The 21,359-nt window shown below is 39.9% G+C and overlaps 1 protein-coding gene across 8 annotated transcripts in view; it reads left to right on the forward strand.

Moving 5' to 3' along the window:
- HIVEP1 (HIVEP zinc finger 1) overlaps nt 1–21,359 on the forward strand; it is an 87,227-nt gene that overhangs the window by 32,857 nt on the left and 33,011 nt on the right. Inside the window, exon 1 of one of the 8 annotated variants that reach the window (XM_082234122.1) lies at nt 1,857–2,485. The exons of the other annotated variants lie outside the window; for them this stretch is intronic. Within the exon in view, the coding sequence (XP_082090248.1) occupies nt 2,449–2,485 (37 nt within the window). The 5' untranslated portion in view covers nt 1,857–2,448. Of the gene's footprint in view, nt 1–1,856; nt 2,486–21,359 lie in introns of those variants that run through there. 8 annotated transcript variants of the gene reach the window in all.

Raw genomic sequence — 21,359 nt, forward strand, 5'->3', positions numbered from 1 at the left:
ACTTAGAAATATTCAGTGGGTTTTACTCCAAGAAAGTGCATACCATTTCAGTTGAAACTAATTCAGTTCTTGAGGAACCAGGAATGTTCATCCTGTTCTGCAGTAAACTATAATATAGATCAGCCCTTGGAAATGTGAATAGGATCTTAGATTAAGCTTCATGTAATTTGTTAATCAGATGACACAGAGAGATTGCTGAGTGTCATCAGCGTATTGACAGTACTGGCACCGATGCCATAAAAATATTTCATTTTTAAGGCTCCTTGCATCATGTGGCCACATGAATTTAAATCACATTCAAGCAATTCCACATGCATAACACCTTCATGGGTTTTCTTCAAATTTTAATTTCTATTTGTGCACCTGTGGCCTGTCAAAAACTGTCTTGTGAACTGAATTGCGAGACATGGTGGGCCCAGTTAGTGCTGATGAGCCGGCACTTCCCCACTTCTGCCATATAGGGCCTTTCTTAAAGGTAAAGGGACCCCTGACCGTTAGGGCCAGTCGCAGACAACTCTGGGGTTGCGGTCTTATCTCGCTTTACTGGCCAAGGGAGCCAGCGTACAGCTTCCGGGTCATGTGGCCAGCATGACTAAGCCGCTTCTGGCGAAACCAGATCAGCACACGGAAACACTGTTTACCTTCCCGCTGGAGCAGTACCTATTTATCTACTTGCACTTTGATGCTAGGTTGCCAGGAGCTGGGACCAAGCAATGGGAGCTCACCCCATGCGGGGATTCGAACCACCAACCTTCCGATCGGCAAGCCCAAGGCTCAGTGGTTGAGATCACAGTGCCACCCGCGTCCCTCAGGGCCTTTGTTGTGGGTCAGTACCATGGCAGTTTGTTGGGTTAGCACCACAGCCCTATTGATGTCTATTCAGAAGTAAGTCAATAGGGCTTACTCCCAGAATTTCAACTTAAGTATGGGAATATAGGATCTTGTACACTGGACAAATTTGTCTTCTCTTTTTCCAGTTTTGTTCCTTTCTGCTTCACTGCCTTGCTTCAACTCCACCCTCACAAAAATGAAAGTGGTAAATAAACGAAATACTCATGACTAATAGGGAAAAGTATGGTCAGATAATGAGTGGCCAGATGAGAGCAGTTCATTTTCATCAGGTGAGAATGAACAGGCTATCTTTTGTAGGTAGATTACAATGTGAATTGGGACTTCCCTCTCACTCCACATTCTATTTTAGGCAAATTCTTGTGAGAACATCTGATGTCTGCAAGTTCAACCTTTCCAAATCTGTTGCTCTCCAGATGTTCTCTACCACTCCCTGACCAGTGGACACACTGACTGGGGCTGATGGGAGCTGGAGACCAACAACATCTGGAGTGAAATAATAATTCAGTAGGTGTTGTTCTGTCAAGTTCAAATATAAATGCAGTTTTGTGCTTTGAAATCTTTTAACACACTATAGTAGATTGCATTAATATTATAATCACACATAAAGGGTACAATATATTTGATTTGAAGCGCCTGGTACCCAGATGTTTCTTTCAGGATGGGAAGTGTATTTCTGGAAGCGTTTTGGGAGGAGAGTTCTTCCTCTTTACGTGGTTTATTTACTTTGAAAGTGCTTGCAGCCCTAATTTGCAAGTATCTTTTGGTATGCTTTCTTCCATCTGCTCAAATGCAGATTTGTGTGTGCGTTTCGAACACTAAGAAAACAAAAAGAAATAGACTGCTGTTTCTTTAAGGCAACAATTAAATAGGGAGGGGTGAGGGTAATGTTTTGACTGCTGGCATTTGTGGCCTCTTGGCAGTGTTTCATATTCCTTTCGCTTGCGTAAGAGGTGGACCGTCTCTACTGTAGCTACTGTTGCCATGGAGAGATAGCGGGGGAGGATTCCTAGGATCCCTAAGCCTGTGAGAGATTACGTCTTAGAATTGCTCTCCGAATATAGCATGAGATGTGGCAGGGCAATTCAGGTGTATTATGGCACTGATAATGGGGAATGACCTGTCAGCTGTTGGGTAATGTGACTGTTCAAATGCTCTATTGTAATAGAATATGGGGAAAGGAATAAAGCCGTGCATATGAGTTAGTTTCAAAAGGGAGAGGATTATGAATTGTGTTGGTGGGTGTCTCTTAAACAATGTTGCATTCCTTGGGTAAAATGGAGAAGTTTGCAATATTGTGGTGGGTATAAGGAAAAGGAGAGCACACCTATGTCGCCTCTATCTTGTACTTGTTATAGATTTGGCTATCACATGGTCAAACTTTAAAATTGCAGATTTTACGATGATAGTTTAATTGTTTTCAATCTCGTAAGAGGCTATATTTGGTAATTGCCTACAGTGAAAGTTTTATGCTGTAATATAAGTGCACGTAACCTGAAATAAATCTCTATTTATGTGGAGGCTGTTAGTAAACACTATCTCAGTGCAGCAAATGTTGTGCCAGCCCAAGAGCTAGTCATTGAGAGATTTGTAGCATGAATGGAAGAAGGAACAGAGGAAGGCTTTGTCTGCTTTGGTAAGTTTTTCTGGTCATTTTTTGAATTCTTCAGTCATATACTTGGGCTTTGGCTCGGCATTAGAACAAGAATAGCTGTTGCTAATCAGATCTTTTTAAAGCTCTGAGTTCTCCAGTCGTGAGTAACATTCTTGCCTTCAAATTTATTATGAGTCTGGAGGAATTATTTCCCTGTAACCTTTTTCTCCAGTAGCTATCTCTTGAAATAGTAACAGTAGAAACAACAACAGAACACTAGCCTTATGTATCTAAAATTAGTTAGGAATGTTTTTCAATTGTTTTGATGTTAATCAAAATCAGTTCTTCATATCTTGTGGCTTGGGCATTCCTGGGTATAACCTGCGAAGCATATGACAAATTCATACCACTATATAAGTGAATGCAAAACACTAAATTAATCCTATGATTATCCTATGAAAAATGGTATGGAATAGTGGCAATCGGATGAAAAAAGGTATGGAATGGTGGGCAATAATCTTGAGAGCACATTTTACTGTACATTAGTTATAACCTTGTTGTTCCTGTTGGTGACAATTAATCGCCCGATCTTTTCCCAGTGTGATTGAAACTGCAGGTTAAGCATATTAGCTTTGAAAGACAGTTTATCCTGGATATAGAAAGCTTTTGCTTTCCTTACTACAAATATTGAGATATACTGTAGACAGTGCAGATGTGATTTTGTGAAATGCATAGTGGAGATTAATCCACTGTCTATATACAAACAGTCACTAGTAGGACTTTATTGTACTAAAATTGTTTGAAATAGTGTCATGCTGCTTGTTGACGAAACCTTCCAGTGCTCCATGTCAAAAGTGTTGAAGTTGAATTTGTGCAGTGTGTATATGTAATATATAGCGAGGGAGAGTAACAAGTGTAGACTTCTGAAATTCTCTCAGTAAAATAGGTGGTATTTATAGCTGGAAAGAAGATGAATAAGAATCTAACAATAAATAAACAATAAATAAATGTTCAAAGTTGCTTTACTTTTTGCCCAGCCACTCCAGCCATATTGAATATCTTAATAGACAATACTTCTAAAAGGATGAAATAAATGTTGACAAAGGTGCATGAATCTTAGCAAGAAGGTGGCTCACAAACTCTTTGATTTATTGCAGTAGTGTTACGCAATATTTCATGATCTAGGTAGTATGGAAGAGAAGAGAAGGAACAATTTGGTTATGGTGGAATGATATAGTAAAGTTACTGATATTATTAATAGATAATTGTATTAAAAGCAGAATGTTTGCTTTTACTTGTCATTCAACAAGTTACTTAAGTAACAATCAGATTTATCACTTCTGCAGATACTTCTTCAAGTATAAAACTAGTATTAGGAATATTACCATTTTAAATACTGTGGGGGTTGGTGCTTGGTGGTGTAATTCTTTCCAGCTATTTAAAGGTTAATATCCAACTGTTCTGCTTCAGTGATGTGATGGGGGATATTGTGCTGTTAGCTCTATGAAACATAGCACCACTTTATTTTTATTGACTAGCTCCTTTTTTACAGCTCCAGTTTGTCTGTTTTATATTGTTACCTTTGGAAGATTAAGTTTTAAATATAACATTTTCCAAAGCCAGGATACTCTACTACAATGCTTGTTAAGGACACACGGTTCTATGATATTAGCTTTTCTTGGAATACATCTCTTGTTAAGTATTTTTTAACTGAATATTAGCTAGGGTTATGGGAGTTATTTGGCAAATGGATCAAAATCAAGATTGTGTTACTTGACCTTAAAATTATTTTTGGCTGCAGTAGGCCTATGCAGCTGAAAGCAAAGAATGAATTGTTTGTTTGACAGTGACCTTTGACAGTGTAGGATTTCAGTAAATACTTCCTGTGGAAAGGAAGCAATGCATGACACATCTCCTGATTTAGTTCCAAAGTTCCTCTGAAGCTTAATGGATTTGTAGAAGGCCCTTGTCCATGTTATATATTTGAAGGGGTAGTTCTGCAGATCTAATTGAGATTGAATAGCTAATAGTAAATTGTGAATTCTGGCATTCTAGCAGAACGTATTAGAACGTCATCTTAATTAAAAAACAACAACAAATTGTACCTAGACTGCATGATGAGCTAATGAAAAACAAATAATTACAGGGAATTTATTTGCTATAGTTTAGAAACAAAAAGTGCCTGGTTAGTGTTCCATACAAATATTGTCATCCTGGGTCAATGCACTTGCCATTCTCTAGGCCATTTTAAGAAGCTAGAAATCCAGTTCTTGCACACACACCCCAAACATACTCCCCAAAGTTTCAAATTCTGAAGTGCCTCTTCAGAAAAAGTGCTGATAGAATTTGTGAATTAAAAGCTAAAATGTGAGCAAAAATATTCTTAGTCTGTGGAACATGAAGAAAGTGTACATATTTTTAGTAGTTAAAAATCTGAGTCTAGCAAGAGTTGAAATTCATACAGGGGCATGTGAAACTACAAGTTTGTTGGAGATCTTATTACTGATTTGCAAGGTACTTGTGGGGCACAGGGGCTTGGTGTCCTTTTAATTTAGCCTTTCACATAGTAGGGAAATTTGCAAATTTCTCATGGTTAGCATCCCTAAATTAAAATAGCATTGCCACAACTGACTGCTGCCCAAATTATCTCATAAAGATTGACATTTCTATCCATGCCAATGGTTTATTCATGACCTAGAATTATGTTGGTCAAAAGAAAAGGGGTGGGGAAGAGTCAATACAGACATATAACATACTCTGACCAATAGGGTAAGCAAAAAGTACATGGAAAATGTACAACTCCTGTTTCCTGGAACAGGAAAAACACTCATTAGAATGATGAGTGAGTGGTACTGATTGAACAATTAAGAAAATGCTTTATGTCCTAGTCTAATTACAGCACAGCCAGGTCAGAGTTGATAAGAACTGCATACTTTCCCTGCCATCTGTCCATCTCCTCCCACATAAGGGTAATTGGTCAAGGTGTTTCTCTAGATTACATCATCATTTGGGGAGGCCGTTGACCTAATTTTTTATAAAGTCAAATAGATAATGAGCGATCAGCTTAATAAACAGGGTCTTCTGGGAATTCATGTCTCATCTGTTATGAGTTCAAGAAAGTTATATAACCAGATGAACATTGTGACCAGTGTATCTTATCCTTTTGTGAAGCTTGGTTCATTTTAATAACATTTATTAACGTGTCAGATTATCAATACTCCAGTGTCTCTCTGTGTTAGTTATTCTTCATCTTGCAGGCATCTTTGTATGCAGCATAATCCACTAAATTTGATGGGGATTATTTCCAGGCACACATGTAAAAAATTATGCTGTTAGTTGTAGCACCATCTTTTTTCCTGAAACAGAACAATTTATCAAGTATATCAACCCTTTAAGGCCTTATAAAAGAAACCCTCTTCTCCTTTTCCCTATTTTACCTAATATCAAGCCCCTATTATCACCACTTGCTACCCCTTTCCTGTCTTTGATTTAGTTGCATACTGTATGAATGATCTCACAAATACAAATTTATTGAACTAATCAATTTAGAAGAAGTTTCCTGGTGAATGGACTGGAGAAAGGTGGGTTGGTTTAATGTGTGTGTGTTCAAACAATTGTGAGTTAGAGAACATAAGAGTAGACTTCAGAGGATGAAGCCAAAAATCAGCGGAACTTGCTAGTTAGCCCCCCACAAATGACTTGCTGCACACTTTTTACTTGCTTGCTTTTTAATCACAACGTGGGCCCTTCTTCTGAGTAAAAAGCAGGCACTGGCTGGACTAGAAACACAACAGGGTGGTGGAGGAATCATGGAGCACTTCTCAGTAGCCCACTTGATTTATATGCATAAAAGCTCAGTGAGCTGACAACTGACTTGCAGATCAATCCATTGCTCTTTGGACAATCCAGTGATGTTCTGTTTCCCTTCCTCCAAGGCCAGGAGAGAAGACACGGGCTGGTAAAGGTGGGAGAGATTGTTCTCTCCATCCTTTGCCAGCCTGCAAACTTGTCTGAAGGGAATTCCATGCACATTCTCTATGGAATTCTGCCTTGACAGCTGTTAAGACGCCTTTATGCTTAGGGCGCCTTAATCGATTAACATGATTGGAATATTTTAAAACTAAGATCTGATGAACCATGTTGAAAGTAATATTTCATCATATACTTATTGCATATACAGTCTGTTTTAGTTCATGTTGGGTGTGCCTGGTGAATGAGTCGGAGGAGAAGAGTGAGAAAATTTGTATGATGTAAAAGTAATGAAAAGACTTAGACATATGTTGTAATAAACTGGGTTTTTTTAAGCCCAATATGTACTGTTACAGATAAAGTTGGCATCATCTCTGGCCATGGTTTGGCTTTAGCTGTGACCATATACAAATGTCTAATACGAAATATATATTGCTTATGCAAATTAACATTGCTGATTATATAGATACACTGCTAATGAAGTGACAGTAAAAACAACAACAACCCACTCAGCATAAACTGTTAAATAGAGGCAGGCATCCTGTTCTGTTCTGTTCAGCTTAGCAATCAGTTTGGGCTTTGTTGCCCTTCATATTTTTATTCTGTTGCCATTTGTTTTGTTCTGCTAAAGCTTAAATTTCAATGGTAACACTTATAAGTTGCATTAGAAAGATTACTACTTGGTAATCTGGAAATCAAATAGAAAATTGCATTTCCTTGAGGTCTTCCACTCAGGTTTGGGCCAGACCATAAAAATGCCCATCAAGAGTTGGAAGTTATTGGCACCTTCAATCTACTCTCATAGCCAGCTGTTTTCCACTCTATTGTCACATTTCATATACTGGACTACCAATTACTTTTAACTCCTTTTGTAACCATGAATGTTAAATTTGGTCATTCTGTACCTACATTTTCATCAGTTACAGGGGGAAAGAACCTTTTCAGGAGATTAGGGTGCAACCCCCACATTTTGCAGATGTCTTCCTGAAGAAGAGCTCCTAGTCAATCATATTATCAAAGTCCACAGGACAACTAATAGTTTCTGCTGGCTAATTGTGCAGGTACAATGGTGACAGAGAAGGAGGATTTCTTTGCCTCCATTGCAACCACAGGGTAAGCCCTAAGGTGGACTCTAACCTATATTATCCAATAATTCCTGTTTCATTTGTTAGGAATGTTTTTAGTTTTAGTTCTATGTTTGATAAGTGCCTTGAGTTTAATTTTTTAAAATAGAAAGGTAGGATATAAACTTCAAAATGCATGTTTTATCAGGAGAGCCTTTCCACTAGTGGATGAATGATACTCCTCTCACTAGCATCTTGCCTAAAAGATCACCTCATCTCTTACACACACAACTGATTGCTGCCTTGTGCAAGAGAGGGCATTCTGCAAATACCATCCTATTCAGGAGGTCTATTCCGTGTGATGTCGGAATCAGGCCCTTAGTGTGACAGCAGCTATCCTTTGGAAACACGCCCGCCCCCCCCCCGCCCCCGGTAATGCATATTACACATGCATTTTTATTGCCTTTTCAGCACCTGCTTAAAGTATTCTTCATTCAACAAACCTCTTAAAATCCTTATCCCAACTGGGATTTGAATTGATTTTAAGCATGTGCTGTTGTTGTTTCAGAGTCTACTTATAAATGCAATTGTTTTAACTGTTTTTATATTTGTCACTATTTTATTTATATTACTATATTTTCAATCACTTTGAGACACTGTTTGAAATTTGCCAGGTACCAGGCACATTTTGCACCTGGCTATTGGCCATTTGCAGCCAAGTGAAGATCCCCGGGTGCCAGGATGGCACCTGTCATTTCCACCATCTGTAGGTGCATGACTGAGGATCCTTGACTCTTTCCTATTTTCACACACTAACAACACATCATTTAGAATCTTATCTGGGATATTTCAGTTGTATTGAAAAATACGACTTTTGAGCCAGCTGGCCCCCAAATGGCAACTAGACATTCCATTTGGTGATTGTTACCCTATTATTTATGATTTATTTGTTTATTAAATTTATATGCCGCCCTTCATCCGTAGATCTCAGGATGGTTCCCAACATAAAAACACAAAATACATAATAAAAACAAGAACACACACACACATAACCCTTCCCTAACCCTATCCCTTCCCACAAACACATTTAATCAGCCAAAGGGAGTTCCTAGGGAGTGACTACATCTTGGCCCTACAAGATGGGTGACACCTGGCTTGAGAGCAGTACATGTGAAAAGGATCTAGGAGTCTTGGTTGACCATAAACTTGACATGAGCCAACAGTGTGACGTGGCAGCTAAAAAAGCCAATGCAATTCTGGGCTGCATCAATAGGAGTATAGCATCTAGATCAAGGGAAGTAATAGTGCCACTGTATTCTGCTCTGGTCAGACCTCACCTAGAGTACTGTGTCCAGTTCTGGGCACCACAATTCAAGAAGGACACTGACAAACTGGAACGTGTCCAGAGGAGGGCAACCAAAATGGTCAAAGGCCTGGAAACGATGCCTTATGAGGAACGGCTAAGGGAGCTGGGCATGTTTAGCCTGGAGAAGAGGAGGTTAAGGGGTGATATGATAGCCATGTTCAAATATATAAAAGGATGTCACATAGAGGAGGGAGAAAGGTTGTTTTCTGCTGCTCCAGAGAAGCGGACACGGAGCAATGGAGCCAAACTACAAGAAAGAAGATTCCACCTAAACATTAGTGAGAACTTCCTGACAGTAAGAGCTGTTCGACAGTGGAATTTGCTGCCAAGGAGTGTGGTGGAGTCTCCTTCTTTGGAGGTCTTTAAGCAGAGGCTTGACAACCATATGTCAGGAGTGCTCTGATGGTGTTTCCTGCTTGGCAGGGGGTTGGACTCGATGGCCCTTGTGGTCTCTTCCAACTCTATGATTCTATGATTCTAGAAGCACGGGTAATTCAGTGGCAACTGCAACAGAATATTACCTTTTCCACCCCTGGAATTAAACGCAGTGCCAACACAATTCCTTCTCTTTCCCATTTCTGCCAACAGTAAAAGACAGTCTGTACTTTTGAGGGGGGAAATTGCATGGTACAGCCCTTGGGAAACTCACTACCACTTTGGAATTCTTGAGCAATTTCCCATTGGAAAGGCTTCCTACACAAGCTGGGCTTCGTAGGGAGAAGATTTCTAGCATGGCATTCTCCATGACATATTAAAACAACAAAGGCTTGTGGCACGTTGAACACGAATTGTTCCATTATAAATATATGCTTGTGTATGTGTGCACACGTTTGGAGTTCTGGTATCTGTTCATGATGCCAGAGCTCATCGGCCCCTGGAGAGGAGAAACCTTGAAGCCATGGGTGGAGGAGCTGCGGAGGCTGTGGTAATGCTTGTGGTGGCAGTTAGGGCTAGTGATGCATTCAGTAGAGGGATAATGTACGAGACTTGTATGGAAATGGGTTTTGGAACAAGAGTGTTCTTCCTAGGAATAACCTCTCATTTGTAGTGTATTATAGGTCCAATGTTTTGTTCAGCTTGCTGGCCATCATGTCAAAGGTAACCATCAAGAACTTGGCTCCCAGTACGTTTACAAGCACAATTCAAAATGTTGGTGCTGACCTTTAAAGCCCTAAACAGCCTGAAGGAGTGTTTCCACCCCCGTCATTCAGCCCGGACACTGAGGTCCAGCTCCAAGGGTCTTCGGACAGTTCCCTCATTGCAAGAAGTGAGGTTACAGGGAACCAGGCAGAGGGCCTTCTCGGTGGTGGCGCCTGCCCTGTGGAATGCCCTCCCATCAGATTTCAAGGAAATAAACAACTATCTGTCTTTTAGAAGACATCTGAAGGCAGCCTTGTTTGGTGAAGTTTCTAATGTTACATATTTTATCGCTTTTTAATTCTGTTGGGAGCCGTCAAGAGTGGCTGGGGAAACAAAGCCAGATGGGCGGGGTATAAATAAATAAATTATTTATTTATTAGAAATGCAGCAGTATTTGTAACAAAGATCAAACTACACATTACATTAGCTCAGGCTTCCACAACCTTGGCCCTCCAGATGTTTTGAGACTACAATTCCCATCATCCCTGACCACTGGTCCTGCAAGCTAGGGATCATGGGCGCTGTAGGTGAAAAACATCTGGAAGGCCCAGGTTGAGGAAGCCTGCATTAGCTTGAAAGTCTTTTCTCTCTCATTGCAGAGAAAGGTTGGGATTTTAAAAAAAAATCCCTGCCACATTTTTTCCTCCTAAATGCTGCCCCTCCCCCAAGTTCTGTACCTATGTTTGTGAGGTCAGCACCAATCTGTAGCACTAATGCCAGGAATAAGTAGAAACTGGGAAAATGCCTGACTGGGGGAGAGTTAAGCACTCCCATTCTTCCCTGCAAAGAGAATTTTCTGCAACTGAAACAACCTGTTTTGCTCCAGGACTCTTCCTGTACCAGACTGGGCAAGTTACTTAGTCTCAAAGCAAACTTTGTGCATTCTGTCTCAAGCAGATTTAAGCTAAGTTGTGGACATGACCTGCTTCTGAATTGGCATATGAATTCTACCAGATGAGGACTTTTAAGAGTTTTCTTGGCAAAGAGAGCTCAGTCGGGTGTAGATTGATAATCTGTCTACAGCACTAGGAAGACGACAGAATTGTGTACAAAAAAATTCTAATTAAATGCTCAGTACTATTAGCTTATTCACTATTTTTCATATATAGGTACATTAGAGCCTGGTGCTCATTCTGACCTGTGCAAAGCTGACTCCTAGTGGTAAATCTAAAGTGGTACAGGTTTCTTTGTTTCTGCAGTCAGGTCTGTTTTGGATACCATCTTTAATGCCTGTATTGTACACAAATACAGCCTTTAAATCCTAGCTTTTAAGTAAAACATGCACATTTTACATGCCGTTTACAACTTTTTCAAATACTTCAATAGGCATGGGAGAAGTCTTAATTTATAATAACTACACTACACTTGGATTTAGAACCAAGTTATATTATTCTGGTTAACGTGAACCATCTCCGGTTTAGGCTTCAGAGAACATATTTTGTCAGTGTGTTATGTATGACTGGTGGCGGGGGGAAGCTAATCTTCTGATTTTTAAAATATAAATACTAGCACAATGGTGTAGGAAATCCTGTTTGGAGAAACAGAATTAAAACAAGCATGAAGAATCCCTAGGCCTGGGGTAGACAATGTGTTGCCCTCCAGATATTATTGGACTCCAAAATCTCCTCTGGCCCAGCTAGCATGGTCAGTTGCATATCTAGAGGACACTATGTTGGCTTTGTGTGCTCTAGACATTCAAATACAAAACACAATAAGCAAAAGGCATAAATCTAATGCACCAAATGCATTAGTCTTAACAAATAGATGATTGCCATAGGGTTCTCCCCGCCCACCCCCTTACAATTTGTGCTTAACAATTTCTGTTCTTTTTACAGACATTTGGACCTTTTAAAAATACGTTTGAATTCGTATTTGCCGGTTAGAATGAATGGGGAGAAAAGGAAAGGCTCGTTGTGCAAGGTTTTAAGTAATTGTGAAGAATAGAGGGATAAGGTTTTTTCTGTGGACTCTTGCATAGACAGGCTTTGGGTGGTACCTAGTCAGCAGGCTCGTTACTATGGTTATGTAGTCCCTTGAATGGGGGAGCACTTGCTGAAAATAGAGAACCTATGCATCTTGACGGTCTGAGAGTTTCAAGATATTCTTGAAGCACCATCTGTTTGATCCCATCTGTTTCCCCTCAACCTGTGACAAATCACTAAAAGTGCAGTTCTAAATACTCCGTTTAGATTGCAATTACCAAGCATCTGAAAATATAGGTAGTGGCCAGTGATGTGAAACCCCTGCATATTTGACTAAAGCAAATATCATTATCATTGTGGCTTATGGGGTAGCCACATGACTGTAATGCTAAGCCAGAAAGCTCCTCCTGATGGTCTGTTAGTAATGAGGGTTGGGTGACTAGCAGATTCAGGACTGGTTCACACAGAACAACACCATGGTAAACGTTAACCGTAGTTAATATTAACCAGAGTTAAACCTCAGGTTGTACATCACATAATAATTAAAAACTGTAGCAAGAGCAGTCCAACCTTGAGAGTGGTTTGAATTTGTTCTGTAAACCGCCCTGAGACCTCCTTGTTTAGGATGGTATATAAATTCAATAAATAATAATAATCATTTTTTCCCCACTCTTGCATCACAGCTTTTGTTGCTTTTGAGTGGTGACAGCTCCTTAGCCATAGGTAAGGAGGACGTTCTCAAAATGATAAGCTACGGTTAACTGTAACTAAAGTTTATCAACCAGCAAACCTTGATTAACAAGCAAGCCTTAACCATAGCTAATAAAGGTAAAGGTAAAGGTACCCCTGCCCGAACGGGCCAGTCTTGCCAGACTCTGGGGTTTGTGCGCCCATCTCACATCTATTGGCCGGGGGCCAGCGCTGTCCGGAGACACTTCCGGGTCACGTGGCCAGCGTGACAACGCTGCTCTGGCGAGCCAGAGCCGCACACGGAACGCCGTTTACCTTCCCGCTGGTAAGCGGTACCTATTTATCTACTTGCCCCCGGGGGTGCTTTCGAACTGCTAGGTGGGCAGGCGCTGGGACCGAGCAGCGGGAGCGCACCCCGCCGCGGGGATTCGAACCGCCGACCTTTCGATCGGCAAGCCCTAGGCGCTGAGGCTTTAGCCCACAGCGCCACCCGCGTCCCCAACCATAGCTAATAAATCATAGTTAATTTGCTGGGTGAGGTTCATACATAATATTAACCAATGGTTTATGTGCAAACCAGACCACTGACACCTTGCTGGATTACCAAGAATAGCATCAAATTTTTGTTGGCATCTGTCTGTCTTGAGAGACAGCCATACTACCGAGGATGAAGTCAAACCACTGAAGAATTATATCACCTACTGTGGCTGCAGAGACTGGTAACTCATAACTGCTGCCTCCCCTGTGGTTTTTGCTGTGTTTGCAACACCAAAGTGACCTATCTGGGGTGGACCAAATGCAGTAATAACATTTCTATGTATGCTTATAGTAGGATAGGGAAATGTATTCAGTGTATTTCTCCTCATTCATAACTTAATTTGTTACAATTTATACTCTGCCTTTCTACAGAAACTGTACTTAAGGTGGTTAATAACTTAACAACAACAATAAAATTACAGATATTAGCCTGATGCACCATTTTCTTTCACTCTGTCCTGTCTTTGGAACATTTTGGGATGGAAGATATAGATGTAAATGTCATTAATGGAAACCTTTGCTTGCTTTATGTGCACACAACTGTTTGTTTAGACTAATTGATAGGGCTATTCTGAAGGGCTCTGGGAAGCTTACACAAATATTTACAATTTTACCCGGGGGGGGGGGGAGAACACTGAAGTAGTAAAACATTCCTCTGAAAAGCCTCCAAAATAGTCAGTGCCCTTTGTATTTCATGTACAGAATAGCTGGCAGATTCTTGATTTGGACTATTTAGCTTTGCCAGGTAGCCACTTTGATCATAGTGAATCTGATACTTTCCTCTTTTTCCCTAAGAAATTCCATAAGTGAGATTCATAGAATTAGGCCTTCTCTTTCCATGTGCTCTAGGTGGACTCTTTGTGATGCACCTTCAACATGCAATTGTCCTCGGTCCTCCTTTCTGCCTAATTTTAGCAGGGTGGTTCTCCACCCTTCTCACCTGAAGATGCTATAGCAAGCCAAGTGCCTGTTGATTTTTAAATCATTTTTGTTTTTTGTACTGATAAACACACATGGTAGCTAAAGCCCAGGAAGCAGGCATCACAAAGGAACTGACTATGCCTACCGTGCTATTCTGTAAAGCATTTGTGAGATGCTGTATATTTATAATTCTGATGGTGCCCAAACATATGTTTCCACTGAGACAAATGAAATCCAAATTACATGGGTTGCAACTTTTGTTAATAAAATGAACCACCTGCTTGTCTGTGCGTTTAGTTCCCACTTTATGATTTTGGCATGTTTAAGCCTGGATTTTCTCTGGCCTGCTTTTGTGTTCAGCCTACTATTGGCCTAAACTGGGCTGATACTGTACGTAGCCCCATTCATTTGAATACAGGAGTTCCCCTGTTTTCATATGTGAAAGGTTGGAGACTGCTTGGTGTATGTTCTTGAATGCTAATAAAATTGAACTGAGGGCCAGTTTTCAAGGTAACTTTAATGTGTGTTAGTAGGATTGTAAGATACGTCTGTGCTGTGCACTTGATTGTTATCAAGTAGGTTGCATAATATATATTCAGATTAGAAAGCAAAGTTGCATAATACAGTGGTACCTCGGGTTACAAACGCTTCAGATTACATACGCTTCAGGTTACAGACTCTGCTAACCCAGAAATAGTGCTGAACTTTGCTTCAGGATGAGAACAGAAATCGGGCTCCGGCGGCGTGGCAGCAGCAGGAGGCCCCATTAGTTAAAGGGGTGCTTCAGGTTAAGAACAGTTTCAGGTTAAGAATGGACCTCTGGAATGAATTAAGTACTTAACCCGAGGTACCACTGTATATATTCAAATTAGAAAGCAAAGTTGTCTTCTCTATAGGGAAAAGGGAAGCTGTATGGATGAATATCACATTTATGTGGCATGTTAGTATTTGAAAATGAACTCCACCTGAAAGGCCACCCAGCAGCAATGGGGACTATTTTTTATGTAAAATTACGTATGAAATAATTCAAATCTAGATTTAGTGTGGTGGTTAGAGTTCAGGATTCACCCCCCCCCCCACTCAGCTGTGATTTGGGACCATTCACAGTCTGTCTCTCAGCTTGGTCTGTCTCACAGGGTTGTTGTGAGGATAAAATGGGGAGGGGGAGAATCATGTAAGCCACCTTGAGCTCCAGGAGGAAAGGTGGGCAAAAAAAGTAATAATACTGTGATCATGGCCAACTGTAACACAGTTCCCCTTGAAACTATACAGGTACTAATTAATTTTCTCCACCATCAAAAGCATAATTAAGCCTTCAGATAGGCTATTAATGCAGTTCTTAAAAACAACATCCTTTTCTCCCTTAGGACAACATCTTCAAGAATTAAGGTACCAAAAGTTGATATTTAAGACCTAGGTGGTAGACAGGTTTTTGCTATTCCTCTTCTCAGAAGAACCTTTGACATAAGGCAGAACTTAGAGCCCTCAAAAATTAGAAGATAATGAGTTTACCAATCCATGTGGGGCCTGATAAGCCTGCTATCAATAGGACAGAGAAGGCTTTTGAATCCAGAAATCATGACAGCCTTCTTGCTATTTGAATACAAGCTCAACCAGACTCTTGAGTCTCAAAGCACAGAGACATGAGACCATCTTAGTAACAGAGGTTGTATACTTAACAAAATCATTAATATGCCAGTACACGTGTAGGAATTTTTCCATCATAAATTGTGCAGATGCCTGCCTGACCTATGTATGTGCATTTTGATACCTTCTGCTCTGTATAAAAAGTCACATTGCTTGTTTTTACTTTGCTGGTTTACACATTTTGCAGGTAGCTTACCTGGCTTTGGAGAGACTATAATGTCACCAAGAAATTCATTCCTGTAGTTTCACAAATAGGATTTATTATATAATTAAAAACAAGTTAGCAAATGTAAGCACAGGAAGGAACCCGCACAGATGTACATCCTGGTTGTGCATCCTTAAACACCAAAGAATCATTCCTATTGCTACTGTAATCAATGTTAGAACTCCTCTGAGCTCGAGTGGAACCATGATTATAGCCTGGGAATCATCCAGATATCATTATTCTCAAACACTTGTCATTTAGGAGATAGATTGATACATTATCATGTGTGATTTCCCCCCCCCCCCGAAGTTTTGTGAGTAGCTTATATTATTGAAATAATATTAAAGTAAATTATCAATAAAAAACATTTGTTGCCACAGCTAATATCTTACTGAACTGAATATAGTAACAAATCCTATTCTGGGAAACAAATAAGACTTGCTCTCAGTAATGAGAAGTAAAGCCATTATGTAATGCTACTTGTGTACTGTAAATGGATGTCTTAATCTAATGATTCAACTAGTGACCTTTGCTACCATGTCGTTTGCCCAATGGCTGCTTGTCCTCAGATTTTAAAAAACAATTAACACAGACACTGTGTCTTTCAGGGAGATGCTGCAGTTTCCATTTCTAAACCAATGAGAATGAGCAGTGATTTATCTTTTTCCTTTTTCGATAACTTTTTCATTTTATTAAAACAGCAGACAAAAATTAAAAGATGAGAAACAAAACTAAGAAATAGGCACGTAGAGTGTGTAGTTGCATATGAAGTGCATGTAAAGATTATCAGTTTTATCAAATCATCAAGTCTAGTTCCAGATTTGCCAGGCTTGTGACGAGGGTTGTCTTGAAAACGATGATTCTACTGTGTGTGTCATAAAGGAATAAAAAGTGTCTGGAGTTTCTAGTCCTTTTCAAAATCTCAGATTATGCTTGGTTTCCTCCACTATAGATTTATTCCAGAGTACAGTAAGTGGAACCAAGCGTCCAGTGTAATATTTTGAGCTGTTTTCCCTTGAGTTGCAATTACTGTTCTGGTTGCCAAGATCACATATAAGACCAGTTCTTTTGACCACATAGTTACATTGCTATCATCGTCACTGGCCTATGTCCAATGGTCTACTTAGGTTGTTTTTGTTGCTTTAAATAACTTGTATATATGAGACTAGTTACTTGTTAAATGTTGCTGTTTAGCTTTCCCAGAAATTGTAGTTTCATCTATCATTGTTTCAACAACAAAAATGTTACCAAAACATTTCACATTTCCGATTCAGAGTTCAGTCAAGTTTTCGAGTCCACTTTTCTCAAATTCTCTCTGAATGATTATGCTTGTTTATCAGCTGCAAATTAGCTCTTACGTGGGCAGTCCACATGTTTTCTTGTATAGAGTTCATTCAAGGTCACAAGCAGAAATACGGAACATAGGAGGGACACATTTTTCCTTGGCTTCTGTTCTTAACTATAACAAATGTTTGTCCAGCAGTACAAATTAGCATTTAGAGACTAATTGTTTTGCTCATTAGTCTGCTAGTTTGAAAGTGCAGTTCCCAATACATCTTTTACCTTTTGTTGCTAATTGTCATCCTTACAATTAGGCATAGGCGATATGGGCACTGGAAGTTGGAAGTTGTGTTTTGCTCATTTACTGTTCCTATTTACTGCTAATGTAATTTGTTCTATCTGCTGGAAACACAAGGACAGCCTTCACCAACCTGTGCTGGCTAGGGCTGTTGGAGATTGTAGTCCAAAAGATGTGGAAGGTGCCAGGTTGCCAAAGGTCGTTCTTACAAACTCAAATTTTGAACACTAGCATCATGGTGTATGTTAGGTCTAGAGCTTACATGGATAAAAAGGAAGGTGCAATCCTCTAAATGGCTACTCAGAAGTAATTTCAACAGTGCTGACATTTTAGAGGTTCAGCCAGAAACTGATGTCAGCAAACTGGAAAGCTGTACTGATGTGCCCCTGTTGATTTTAAATGCTTTCAGCTGAGATAAATAAATTGAACTCACAAGCATAATATGGCAAATCACGAACTAGGCAGCAGACTGTCTGCAAGAAAGACAGGTGACATGCAACATAAAAACCTCAGCGCAAGTTGACAAAATGATGCCGAGATAAAATGACACTTACAAAGGCTATACCAGCACAGCAGCATCATTATTAAGACTTGTGAAGTGAAATTATTGCTCTACTGTTGATATACTTTTCCTAGAACACACACAGGTAAAGGGTACCAAAGTGTTGGACATTATTCGAAAGAACAGTAAAAGAGCTCTTCCCAGGCCACACCCCGCATTGGCCTTCCTTCACAACCCACAACCTGGCTAGAATGAACTCTGATAATGCTTATTGATTATTTGAATGGAGGAGAGAGAGAGAGAGAGAGAGAGAGAGAGAAGAACCTAGCTTGTTGTACATATAAAAAAATTACATTTGTTGTTCTGCTTGCTGTTCATGCCTGCCCACCAGCATGTGGCCCCCGAAAGGTTTCACAGAAGGGACAGTGACCCTCAGACTGGAAAAGGCCCCCTACCCCTGATCAATCAATCAATCAATCAATCTTGATTGCGGTCAAAGACCAGACAGCAAATTAGCAGCAGCAGCAGCAACAACTTATGCCACATCCGCATGAAGAAGCAGATGTAATTAAAATTCCCTTATAAACTTATTTACATTAAAAATAACACTCCTTCAGCTAAAATCTGTATCCCAGTGATTAAAATCAGTACTCATTCGCTGGCCATCACTGTCACCACAACTGTCTTGCCCTTGGTGCTATAAAACAGAATTTTGCAACAGGCCTGATGATATCCTGTTCTTTATTGGCAAGAAGGTATTTAGCATAAGTTTCCTCTGAGCCGGCCAGGTAATTTCCTTAATAACGGTAAAATTAGCTCTTTTTGGGTATCAGAATACAACGGCTCCCCCGTACCCTAATTGTTTTTAAGTGACGACCACTTTGGAATGGGTTGTGCTCTCGACTGCCATCAGAAATAATTGGTGATGTATAAGGAGTTTTGAACAGATATGTAATACTGTCATTGTATCTGCCCTACACACCTGCAATGATATTGAAACACAGTGGACATCAGTATTTGAGGTATGGTTTCCTTTTGCTGGATTTGATCATCCCAAATTATAATCTTCTTTACAGGTAGTGTGTCTGTTTTTACTGTTCATAAAACTTTTTAATTGTTAAATCCAAATCTTCAACAGTCTTTTCCCCACTACTGCAATCTACCACAATCTAAAATAATAAAAATTATAAGTGTTAACATACTCTGGAAATGAGATTATAACACTCACATATACAGAAAAAGTGCCTGGTCTTGAATCAAATCCCAGCTCAGACAGGGATTTTGTGGATGACCTTGAACAAGTCTTCTTTGGTCTCTGTAAGGAGATATGAAAAGGATAGCAACCTGTCTCTGTGGTTGTCATGGGGATGAGTTAGAACAGGGACTGTAAGGCAACTAGAAAATCAAATAATAAGGAATAATAAAGTTTCTTCAGAAGTGTTCACTGAACTATTTAGAAACCCCATGGCTTGGATCAAAACAAAGCTTCTGTCACTTTATTGTAATAGGAAAGAGGGCACTTTAAAGCTAAACATTTTCGCAAGGAGTGCTGAAAAGTCACTGGGAAAGGGAGCCCTTTGGGGACAGAAGCACTTGGAAAACATACACAACAAATAATGGTAGCCATTTATTTATGTATGCATATTTAATTATTTACAGTGGAATGGACTTCCTCGGGAGGTTGTGGACTCTCCTTCCTTGGAGGTTTTGAAGCAGAGGTTGGGAGGCCATCACTCATGGATGCTTTGCTTGAGATCCCTGCATTGCAGGGGGCTGGACCAGATGCCCCTTGGAGTCCCTCCCAACTCTACAGTTCTATGATACTATTCTTTCTAACCCACTTTTCATCATATCTGTTCTCTGCCATAATCAGAACCAGGAAAGAGACAGTTAATTTTCAGTGAACACAGATGGGTCAGAATATTACTTTCTTATTAAAGGAGGTTCTGGATCAAGCCAGAAAGTGCTTACAATGAGGCTGATACCATAACCTGAAGTGTGATGCTGTGCCAGCATCAAGGTTTAGATCAGTATGTTAATATATTGAGGTCACTCCGGGCAATACCAGAACAAATGGTATACTAGTGTTTACTGATCTTTTCCAAGTAAATTTACAGGGACTTCTTTGAGGCGTTTCCCGCTGTTTTGTTCAGAAAAAGAGGCATTGATTTAAACCTTATGTTCATTTAGATTTTCAAAGATGTGCAGAAGAGAACTTTTAAAGTTTTTCTCCTTTTCCCTACTGTTTATATCTTACTTGCAATTTTGACATCTGGTAACATTTTCCTGTAGAATCCAGATGTAAGGAACCTTAACTTCTGACACCTCTTATTTTCAGGACTAAGACTTTGAAGATTTTACTCCAGTAGTTTAAGTATCAGTGATTGAAATCCCAAACTGCTTGAACCCTACATATATTTGTAACCACCTATTTTCCTTTGTCACATTCTGATCTTCTACATCCTCTGAAAGCACCGCATAATCCCACCCACATTATGTATTTGAATAGCATCAGTCTTTGTGATTATTCCTTAACGTGAAACTCCTGCCTCCTGGATTTTTATTACAGCCTGAGTATTTTCATGGATACATTATTAAGCCCTATTTCTTCAGACATACACTTGTAGCCAGAAGCATAGCCACTAATGGGCTGCGCTAATTGACATTAATATTAATGTAGTTTTAAATGGGCTGCACGGCCTAAGCTTTCGGAGTAGGATGGTTTTCCCTAAGAACATAAGAGCACTGCTAGATAAGATCAAAGTCCAGCATTCTCTTCTCACAGGAAGCCCATAGGCAGGTTTGCACAATAACCCTTTCCTCCTCATGTTTCACAGCAACTGGAATTCAGATGCATACTGCTTCTGACACTGGAAGTAACATATAGTCATCATGACTAGTAGACATTAATAGCTTTATCCACCATGAGCTCGTCTTAATTCCCTTTTAAAGCCATCCAAGTTGGTACACATCACAACACCTTGTGGGAGGAAATCCCATAGTTTGACTATGCGTTGTGTGAAGAAGTACTGTGCAGTATAAGAGATGAAAAAACATACCCCTGTCTAAAGATGCGAAGGCCTGGAAAATAATCCAGAAAATTCAGGGTGGATAGATGACAAACCAATTTTCCTGGTTTGTTTATGGGCCTTCACATCTATGTATTTACCTGCTTTTTCCACAATACCCCCCACTTACCATTTTGTCTATGCTTTTGTCTCTCTTTGCAGGGGGGGGGGAGATCAAGATAGAAATGTAATAAAAATAAATGATAAAAAATAATAAGCCAAAAAGTCCCAAGCCTTTTAAAATGTCCTCATTGGGTAGTTGTTCCAGTTCATCTATCATTTTGGTTGCCTTCCTTACACCTCCAA

This window comes from Podarcis vaucheri (assembly GCF_965113315.1).
Source record: "Podarcis vaucheri genome assembly, chromosome: 8".
NCBI classification, from domain to species: domain Eukaryota; kingdom Metazoa; phylum Chordata; class Lepidosauria; order Squamata; family Lacertidae; genus Podarcis; species Podarcis vaucheri.